The 10,608-nt window shown below is 45.5% G+C and overlaps 2 protein-coding genes across 3 annotated transcripts; both read left to right on the top strand.

The window, feature by feature from the left end:
* The first annotated feature begins 73 nt into the window (after window positions 1–73).
* Window positions 74–1,805, top strand: lipt2 (lipoyl(octanoyl) transferase 2). Of its 2 annotated transcripts, none has more exons than XM_034603669.1 (4): window positions 74–165; window positions 621–963; window positions 1,043–1,169; window positions 1,444–1,805. In XM_034603669.1, the coding sequence occupies exons 2-4, from the start codon at window positions 655–657 to the stop codon at window positions 1,689–1,691; spliced, it is 684 nt and encodes a 227-aa protein (XP_034459560.1). In that variant the 5' UTR covers window positions 74–165; window positions 621–654; the 3' UTR covers window positions 1,692–1,805. The 2 variants fall into 2 exon arrangements, with proteins under 2 accessions (XP_034459560.1, XP_034459561.1); XM_034603670.1 differs by having other exon boundaries at window positions 83–165; window positions 609–963.
* A 942-nt stretch (window positions 1,806–2,747) lies between these two features.
* pgm2l1 (phosphoglucomutase 2-like 1) lies at window positions 2,748–8,057 on the top strand. Its single transcript, XM_034603609.1, has 14 exons — window positions 2,748–3,141; window positions 4,225–4,392; window positions 4,545–4,651; window positions 4,750–4,834; window positions 4,931–5,014; window positions 5,099–5,295; window positions 5,680–5,869; window positions 5,950–6,047; window positions 6,132–6,312; window positions 6,394–6,487; window positions 6,606–6,735; window positions 7,115–7,304; window positions 7,385–7,518; window positions 7,681–8,057. Exons 1-14 carry the CDS (start codon window positions 3,031–3,033, stop codon window positions 7,781–7,783), a joined length of 1,872 nt encoding a protein of 623 aa, XP_034459500.1. The 5' UTR covers window positions 2,748–3,030; the 3' UTR covers window positions 7,784–8,057.
* Window positions 8,058–10,608: the final 2,551 nt, after the last annotated feature.

Here is a 10,608-nt window from a genome sequence, read left to right as displayed (position 1 = left end):
ACATACTAAAGAGAGTATGGGGCAACAGTGAGAGAAGACTGACTGAAACAAATGAACCCGACAAGTTTTATTCTGAAAGGCTTTTTTCTTACATACCGGAAGTACACACTGATATGACAGAAGAAGAAGAAGAAAGATGGCGGCGCAGTGTCAGTGAGGATTCAGGTAAAAACTTCAGTCTAAACAGATTTAAACCGGTTTAACCCGGATTAAACTGCTGCAGTTTCATGTCTTTTTTATTATCTTTTACTTTATACACATTCATTTTCTGTCCGTTTATATTCCAACACTCTGAAACACTAATATTTTAATTAAAATGTATTATCAATTTAATTCATTATTTATTAATGGGTTCATTTGTCGAAATTATTGATTTGTAAAATATCAGTTTATCATCAATATAATTGAATAATTATGATGTAATTGATTATATGCACGATTTAAGGCCGTTTTTAACAAGTAAAGTTATGATGATCTATCAGAAATAATTTGCTATCAACTACAATCCGTTAATCTGACTGTGATGAACTACTTTTACAACCTCCGTAGAAACCAGCTGGTGTCTTATCTTGTATGAGATCAGCATGTTAACTCACCTGATGTGTTAGTTTTGGATCTAGTCTGGTCTGGTCTGGTTCCTGGTCTGGTTCCTGGATGCAGGGCATCAGGCCGGTGGTGGAGGTGGTCCGTCTGGGCCTGGTCACCTATCAGGAGGCTTTGCGGTTGCAGCAGGTCTATGTGAACCGGCATCTGTCCGGTCCAGCTCACGCACTGTTGCTCTGTCAGCACCCACCAGTTTACACCACTGGGATCCGCCATAAACCCTACCCTGCCCCCCTGCTGGACCAACTCCGCCTACTGGGGGCAGATGTCCACCGGACCAACAGAGGGGGTCTCATCACCTTTCACGGCCCGGGACAGCTGGTCTGCTACCCCGTCCTGAACCTGGGCAGCTTCAAGAAGGTCTGAGCTGATTGAGTCTGCACTTTAATATTGGTAAATGTGACTGGACACAGTTTGAATCCCTGCTGTGTTTTCTCAGAGTGTTCGCTGGTACGTTTGCCAGCTGGAGAAAACCATCATCTCCGTCTGCAGCAGGTTTGGTGTTGAAGCGTCAACGTCGCCTCATACTGGAGTTTGGGTTGGTGACAACAAAGTGTGTGCCGTCGGTATGACAACACTTCACTCTCATTTAACACATTCATGTTGTAGTTCTACAAAGGTTAATATGTTTGAAACATTTGATCTGAAAGTGAGTTTACTTCACTTTATATTATTATACATTATTAAAAAGTTCAGTTATATTTGTAAATGACAAAAAAAACAGTCAGGTGAGTAGAAGCTTGGGTTAAAGCGATGACGTGATTCTCTGAGAAATGATACAATCTTGGATACAGAGCTTCCTTATCAAGCTTATGAACGTTGTTTTCTTGTCATTTTCAGGAATCCACTGTGGTCGATACATCACATCTCACGGTTTAGCTCTAAACTGTAACACCGACATGTCGTGGTTCAGCCACATCGTACCGTGTGGCATCGAAGGTAAAGGAGTGACGTCGCTGAGCGCTGAGTTGCACAGAGACGTTAGCGTGGAGGAAACCATCCCTCACCTGCTGGAAGCCTTCAGAGACCAGTTCAACTGTCAGCTGACAGACGCACAAACAGCAGAGGATCATCGGCGCAGAAACTGAGCTGACGTGACACAGCTCCGAGCTCGTACCTGGAAATGACCTCAGTGTAAATCACAGGTCCTGATTCACTGTTAATTAATGATTCATTGTTGGATTCTAATAAAGGGTTTTGAATGACTTTTTTTCATGGATTAAAAAAAAAGGTAAAAAACCTGTTATGATTTATCAAATAGTATACATTTTGACTATAATAAAGAGGATGATATAGAAAAATGGATGGATCAGCAGCAGAACAGAAACAAACCATCTGACAGGTCTTCTTCTGGTTCCTGGTCTGGCTCCTGGTTTGGTTTCTGGTTTGGTTCCTGGTTTGGTTCCTGGTTTGGTTTCTGGTCTGGCTCCTGGTTTGGTTTCTGTTCTGGCTCCTGGTGTGGTTCCTGGTTTGGTTTCTGTTCTGGCTCCTCGTGTGGTTCCTGGTCTGGCTCCTGATGTGGTTCCCGGTTTGGTTCCTGACCTCTGGATCCTGGTTTGGTTTCTGGTCTGGCTCCTGGTTTGGTTCCTGGTCTGGCTCCTGGTTTGGTTTCTGGTTTGGTTCCTGGTCTGGCTCCTGGTTTGGTTTCTGGTTTGGTTCCTGGTCTGGCTCCTGGTTTGGTTTCTGGTCTGGTTTCTGGTGTGGTTCCTGGCCTGGTTCCTGGTTTGGTTTCTGTTCTGGCTCCTGATGTGGTTCCCGGTTTGGTTCCTGACCTCTGGATCCTGGTTTGGTTTCTGGTCTGGCTCCTGGTTTGGTTCCTGGTCTGGCTCCTGGTTTGGTTTCTGGTTTGGTTCCTGGTCTGGCTCCTGGTTTGGTTTCTGGTTTGGTTCCTGGTCTGGCTCCTGGTTTGGTTTCTGGTCTGGTTTCTGGTTTGGTTCCCGGTCTGGCTCCCGGTTTGGTTCCTGGTCTGGTTCCTGGTGTGGTTTCTGTTCTGGCTCCTCGTGTGGTTCCTGGTCTGGCTCCTGATGTGGTTCCCGGTTTGGTTCCTGACCTCTGGATCCTGTAGATCTGGTGGATCCTCTGTGGAAATGAATAAGTTTTATTTAAAAACCCCTCTTCTTCACAGGATGATAAATTGTGGGCTGCTGAGTGTGGAGGCGTGTGCTGCCTCCTAGTGGCCATCCGGTGTCTCTGAAGAAGAAGAAGTGTTGCCTGTCGGGAGTTGGAGTCTCCGCAGTGAACGGAGCTGTAGTTAGCAGTTAGCGGCTGCTGTAGCTAACATTAGCCGCTGAGGGTGATCTGGAGACGGACACGCAGAACATCGAGGAGCCGGGAGCGGACCACCTGCCCCGGCTGCCTCCCCGCCGTGTGCCCGCTGCCTGTGAGCCGGTGTCGGTCAGATGAGTGTTCGCTAACCGGTGAGTCAGCATGGGAGAAGACTGCGGAGTTAACGGGGACCTGAACGCCAACCTGCGGTGTCAGAGCACCGGGGACCCGCAGCTGGACCAGGCGGTGCACCGGTGGTTAACGTGGGACAAGGTGAGTGTGTGTCCGCCTGGAGGACAGCTTCACACCGCTGTGTGCTGCTGGACCTGCGGGGGGACACCTCACCTCTTTTGTGCTAAAACTGGTTTAAGACTCGAATGAAACAGACAATGATGATGATCTGGTTAAGTCCGCACATAATCCATATAAGAGGATAAAGAATTCATGAAACTGAAGGTTTGTGAGAAAGTGAAGCTGCAGCTGTAAAATAATTAAGTTCATGTACTGATGTGAGTCCACCTGAGGTCTGAGGTCTGAGGTCCGAGGTCAAGACCTGAGACCTGAGGGTCAAGTGGTGTGAGGAGGTGTGAGGAGGCCGCAGTGCGGACCTGATGGAGCTCAGCAGCACGAGGAGGAAACACCTGAACACTGATGTCAGCACTCACACCTGAGGTGTGACTTAATTATATGTATTTTATACATAATATATAAAATGCACCAGCTGTAGATCTAATCAGTGAGCAGATGATCAAAGCCTGAACTAACAAAGATTAACGAGCAGAAACTAGATGAGAAACCTAAGGTCAACATCAGATGATGTTTCAGTGACACTTTGTCCTCAGGTCACTACGAGCTCATCAGTCCACTTCTCTCCTTCACTTCCTGTTCGTCACAGTGGAGATTTAATCACTGCTGTCGGTTTATAAAGGTTATTTTAGATCTGTTCACTCTGATTGGTCCAGACCTCTCAGGTGGTCTGTTTGTCTTCGACCAATCATAGATCATTATCAATGACATATCACAGGTCGATTTCAGGTAGAGATAGAGCACAACAGAAGTGGACGTCTGAGTCCACATGGTGGCTCTGATTCATCAGATCTCACACACACACACACACACACACACACACACACACACACACACACACACACACACACACCACCTGGGTGTTTGTAAAGGTCACAGCTGCCGAGAGTGTCACTGACCTTCACTGTAAATGTCAACAGCCTGGACACACACACACACACACACACACACACACACACACACACACACACACTCCTGAATCATTCACACTGATGTCCCCATGTAAACATATGAGAGTCTGACAGCTGATTCCTGTCTCATGTTCTGTAGAACCAGTGGACCCGGGCTCAGGTGGAGTCTCTTTTGGCCGAGGCTCAGTTTGACGATCTGAGGACACGACTCTGCGGCAGGATGAGCTTCGGTACGGCCGGACTCAGAGCACCAATGGGAGCCGGATTCAACCGAATCAACGACCTCACTGTCATCCAGTCCACACAGGTCAGACCAGTTCATAGACCAGAGCAGATTTTTAATGATAAAAAAAAAAGATGATTCAATACCTAGTGTATCATAAAGTCGGACATAATGAATGAGTTAGTTATGGATCCGGTGTTTTTCATAACGTTAACGTGTTGTTTTCTTGTGTTCAGGGTCTGTGGTCATACCTGTCCAGGTACTTTGCTGACTTCAGCAGCAGAGGTGTGGTGGTTGGTTTTGACACCAGGGGACAGGAAGAGAGCGGTTGCAGCAGTCAGAGGTGAGTTCCAACAGACGTCCAATGATCATGTGACAAACCAGGATCCACATGCACGAGGGGGGCGGAGTCACCATGACATAACAATGTGTATGTTTCAGGTTGGCAAAGTTAACGGCTGCTGTGATGCTCAGTAGAGACGTCCCCGTACATCTTTTCTCTACGTTTGTCCCCACGCCATTCGTGGTGAGGAAACGCCAGTGATGTCATCTTCTGTCTCGCAGGACGACACACACATAAACACAATCAGCTGCTACACCTGTTTTGTTTTTGTTTTTGTAGCCGTATGCTGTGAAGAAACTAGGAGCAGCCGCTGGAGTCATGATTACCGCTTCACATAATCCTAAAGAAGACAACGGGTACAAGGTCAGAGACGCACGTTAAACTCTAAATAAGATGACAATGAAAATGAGCTGAATCTGAATATCACTGCTGTACCTCCCCCTGCAGGTGTACTGGTGTAACGGCGCTCAGATCTCAGCACCTCATGACAAGGAGATCCTGCGGAGCATCGAGGAGCAGTTGGAGCCCTGGAGCGCCTCCTGCTGGGACGAGGAGCTGGTGGAGAGCTGCTCCCTGAGGACTGAGCCCCTGACCCAAATCAACAGCTGCTACATGGATGAACTCACCTCCCTCTGCTTCCACAGGTAACATGTGTAGCGGTTCACCTGTAGACCTAGTCCATGATGGTGGATCCTGATGGTGGATCCTGATCCTGATGGTGGACTATGATCAACACAGGACTTCTTCATATACAACATGTCTCCTCACTACCATCACTGACAGTCACTCCTCAGTTCATGTGTCTGCTCCTTCGTTTTCCTTTGATCTTGAGAGGTTTTCTAAGAGTTCTCTTCAGTGCAGATTCTGTTTTTACATAAGAACAAATCCCAGATAAGAAAACATTGGTGAATGTCAGAATCTTCATAAAACAGTTGTTGAATGAGGCCCACTGATCCTCTCTGTCGCCCCCTGGTGGAACGAGTGACTGAACACCCTCTGCTGGAAACTATTTTCTCTCTGTTTCTCAGGGATCTGAATCGCAGCTGTCCTTTGAAGTTTGTCCATTCGTCCTTCCACGGCGTCGGACACGTCTTCGTCCAGCAGGCCTTCCAGACCTTTGGCTTCCATCCACCAATCCCTGTACCGGAGCAGAAAGACCCCGATCCCAACTTCTCCTCCCTCCGATGTCCAAACCCAGAGGAGGGAGAGTCTGTTCTGGTGAGACTCAGATCTCAGTTCACTCGTTTATTTTTTAGGTTCAGTGTTTTTGTAGTAATCGGTTTTCTTCTGAGTTGCAGGAGCTTTCTCTTCTTCTGGCAGAGCGGGAAAACGCTCGGATCGTCTTGGCAACGGATCCTGATGCCGATCGTTTGGCTGTAGCAGAGAAGTCTGATGGGTAACTGGGATGTTTGCTCAAAGGCACTTCAGTCCATATTGTCAGAGATAAAAGCTCTAACACATTCCTGCTGTATTGTTACAGGTGTGGCTGGAAGGTGTTCACAGGTAATGAGCTGGCAGCTCTGCTGGGTTGGTGGATGTTCTTTAACTGGAAGGAGCATCATCCAGACCCCGCAGACACTGGGAGCGTTTACATGTTGGCCACCACAGTGTCGTCCAAGATCCTGCGCGCCTTCGCTCACAAGGAAGGGTTCCACTTCGAGGTGAGACCAGAACGATTCCACCTGAAGAATCTGAGACTGATACAAGAGGATGATGATCTCTGGTGTCTTTGTGTTGAACAGGAAACTCTTCCAGGGTTTAAATGGATCGGGAACAGGATGCACGAACTCTCCAAAACAGGGAACACGGTCATATTCGCCTTTGAGGAGTCGATTGGTAACTGAATTTTTTTTAAATCCCTTGACCTTGTCCTCACCTTGGAGATTTTAACTGCAGCTGATTGGCTCTCATTTTTGTGTGCTGACGTCAGAAACGCTTCTTTCTGTGACATCAGGTTTCCTGTGCGGCAGTATGGTCCCCGAGAAAGACGGCGTGAGCTCGGCAGCCGTCGTGGCAGAAATGGCCGCTTACCTACACAACAAGAGCCTGAGTCTTGACCAGCAGCTCCACAACATCTACCTGACGTATGTGTGTTAATACGTACACTCATAGTTCTGTTGTCATTTTAAATCTGAATATACTCTTCTTATGATTCATTTAATACTGTAGTGAAACTCTGTCTGTAAACTGTTTGAAATCTTCTCGATGATTTTGATTAGAATTAATAATAATTATGTTTAGTCTGATTTAATCTAGAATTGAACTTCAGTTTATGAAGACAGATTATTACCCAGCTTCCACCACCAGGGAGCAGCAGATGCTTCAGAGTCAAGAGGTAGTTAATGTTCAGTGGAGATGTTTGTTCCGTCTTTCGATTGAAGGGGATCATCACATCAACACGTATAGCAGAGTTACCTCTCTTTTATTTTGACAGTCGTCTCTGTTGCTGCTTCCTGTCTGCAGGTATGGTTTTCATGTGTCTAAGACCTCCTACGTCGTCTGTCACCACCCGCCCACCATCCAGAAGATCTTTTGTCGGATCAGAAACTTTGACGGCGAGGGATCGTACCCGAAGTCGTGCGGTGGCGTCAGTATCGTCCATGTCAGAGACGTTACCACGGGATACGACAGCAGCCAGGCGGACCTCAGATCTGTAAGACATGAACAGGAAGCAGCTGTGCGAGGTGATGCTTGTTTTTTGTGACATCCTGTGACTCTGTGTTTCCTGTGGAGGTTCTTCCTGTGTCCAGGAGCAGTCAGATGATCACCTTCACGCTTCAAAACGGCGTTGTGGCCACGCTGAGAAGCAGCGGCACAGAACCCAAGATCAAATACTACACAGAGTTCTGCGCACCGCCGGGGAAAAGGTCAGCTGACTGTGACATCACAGCCTCACCCTGTTTCATCCCAGATCTCAGATTCATCAAGAGAAAATGTTGTTTTAGTATTTGACCTGACAAAGTGATCAATGATAAATCAGAAGTGATCAGTGTGTGATCTGTGTTGTTGTGTGTGTGTGGCTGTTGCAGTGACATGTCCAGTCTGGAGGAGGAGCTTACAAAGGTGACGACCGCTCTGCTCGACGAGTTCCTGGAACCAGAGAGAAACAACCTGATTCGTCGCTTTGTCTAACCCCACCTCCACGTACCTGGTCCCTCTCTGTGGTGTCACTTCCTGTTGTGTTAGCTCCTCTCTGTGGTGTCACTTCCTGTTGTGTTAGCTCCTCTCTGTGGTGTCACTTCCTGTTGTGTTAGCTCCTCTCTGTGGTGTCAATGAAGTTCATGTCGGACTGAGGAAAAAGATAGAGACGGAAAGTGACCGAAGATTGAGAGCATCATGCAGAGAGCATGATGGGAACTCAGCAGAGAGCATGATGGGAACTCAGCAGAGTCCAAAGAAAAGAACAAATGTGTTTTGAGGTGAAGGAAAATGACATTGAAACCTAATGTTTGTTTTCCTGCAGTGTTTTTGTTTTTTATAGCAGCCTGCTGATGCCAAATCATATTTCATCAGTTTTAATTATTCTAATATTACATTATAATTCCTATATATATATATATATATATATATATATATATATATATATATATATATATATAAAGCACAGATTCATTGATTGGCCTCAGGTCCTGAGTAAAGAGAGTCTGACTGGAAGTTGTTACTGGGAGGTGGGGGTGAAGGTGGAGGTGGAGGTGGGGGTGACAGGAGTAGTTAGTGTAGCAGTCACATACAAGAATATCAGAAGAGCAGGAGACTCATATGAATTTGGATTCAATGATAAATCTTGGTCATTAGTTTATTATAGAAACAGTTATATATTTTATTACAAGTGCATCATGACTCCAGTGTCAGGTCCTGTGTCCTCCAGAGTAGGAGTGTACCTGGATCACAGTGCAGGTGTTCTGTCCTTCTACAGAGTCTCTGACACCATGACTCTCCTCCACAGAGTCCAGACCACATTCACTCAGCCTCTCTATGCTGGAGTTGGGGTTTATTATCCTGGAGACACAGCTGAGTTCTGTAAACTCAAATAGACTCGAGTCATTAAAAGCAGTGATTTAGATTCTGTGTTTAAATCTTGAACTTCTTCTGTCTCCATGTTTGTTGATCAAAGTTCGTCGTGGTGACGTTTCTGCTCCGCACAGAGATCAGCTGTCAATCAAACACTGACCTTCCTTTATCACACATATTCAGTTCTCACTTTGTAAAGACAGAAATCTATAATTACACTGACATGAATGTGTTTGAAAGATCTAATCTTGCTGTTGTTTTCTAAATCAAAGTAGAAATCAGGTTGTGTGATGTTTTAGAACCTGTATTGATCCTGATCCTCATCGATGAGCTGATTATTTGTTCTTTTCTTTTCCACATGTGAGACGGAGCTGAAACAAACTGATTGTGTGTCCATGAAATCACTGAACAAGAGTCACTGAACAGACTTTACTGATGAAGTGATCAATGAACTCAGAGCGTCAACATGTCCAACAGACCAACTGCACTCTGGTTGGATTTACAGAGCATCAGTGTTATGGGATGTTTGGTCACATTGTAAATGTGGAACCTGGTTTGTTTTTATCACGGCTCATCTCTGTAAAGTGTGAATCCACTCGTCCTCGTTGTATTTACATATTTAGTGAACGGGCATATTGATCTGCTGCTGCGTAGGTTTCTGTTCTTTTGGATTTTCCTGATCTGAACCAGCAGTTCCATTGGAGAGTGTCCTGATCGAGTCCCTCTGAGGGTTTGTCCTGCAGCTCTCATCACATGTGTTTCTTATACATGTGATTATACATTTAAATCTCTTATATATGTATAAAGCATTGAAATGTAATGTGTGAAGAAGCTGAAAGTTGAAATAAAGAATAAATCCAGTCTGTTCTTTTGTCTTCATTCCAGGATCTCATTCAAAGCTGATGGAGACAAAGTGAAACTCCTGTGAGAGAATAACTGAGGCAGTTTCCTCCTGAAACTCCACAAACCTCAGTTTTCATGTTCAGTCTCTGTCTTTGCAGCTTTTCTGCACTAAAACAGCTTCATCGCAGAGAAATGAGCAAAGTTTTCTTCCACTCGCTGATTTTCAAAACCCAGATCTTGTTTGTGATCTCAGTGGATGAAGAGAGTTCGTCACACAGATTTAAAGAAGTGGAGAAATAATGGTTTGGTGAAGTTTCAGGGTGAAGACGTTGAGTTGAGTCCTGACACACAAGCCACATATTGGAGATATTGTGATGTTGTGGACTTGAGGTCGTTGTGTTTATCGTGCTGTTGATTTTCATGAGGATGAAACTTCACATCGAGTTTGTCGTGTTGCTTCAGTGTTTCACGTCGTCACCTCACGGACAGACGCTCCTGGGTCGTACAGTTTGAATCCAGACTGGATCAAAACTTCTTGACACCAAATTTGTCCGAGGTTTAACCCACAAAACAAACTTTGCTGCTTGAAGAGGTTTCGTAATTTATGTAGAGTTAAAACATTCGCTATTGACAAGTAGCTCAGGGACATTTTCCTCAGTGTAAACATCATCGGTGCGGAAACGCTCGACCTTGGCTCCAGGACACAGCCTCCCCGGGGGAATCCAGGTAAACTGACCCTGGCTCAGTGACTCAGGTGAGGAGGTGTGGTCGCTGTCTGCAGGTATGAAGTGACGGACTTCGCCTTGTGGAGTAAGTCCAGGTTCGTCCATGCAAATGGAGCATTTCCAGGTGTGGGAATTCTTCATCCTCTTCATCCTCCACGCAGCCCAGAGCACCTCACAGTTAAACACAGATCTCACCAGCGTATTATTGAATTCAAACAAACAAACTTAATATTGATGGTTGGTGGTGTTAAATATTCTCATTCTTTATTTTAAAATTCAAATGCTATAATACAAATATATTCAAATTTTTCAAAATTCAACCTTACATAATCAAAAGTGAAAAATAACACAAATCATTTCAATTTCAATCACAACACG

This window comes from Hippoglossus hippoglossus, chromosome 13, assembly GCF_009819705.1.
Source record: "Hippoglossus hippoglossus isolate fHipHip1 chromosome 13, fHipHip1.pri, whole genome shotgun sequence".
Classification (NCBI taxonomy): Eukaryota; Metazoa; Chordata; class Actinopteri; order Pleuronectiformes; family Pleuronectidae; genus Hippoglossus; species Hippoglossus hippoglossus.
Note: the sequence above shows the minus strand (reverse complement) of the source record. Positions and strands in the feature narration are given on the sequence as shown.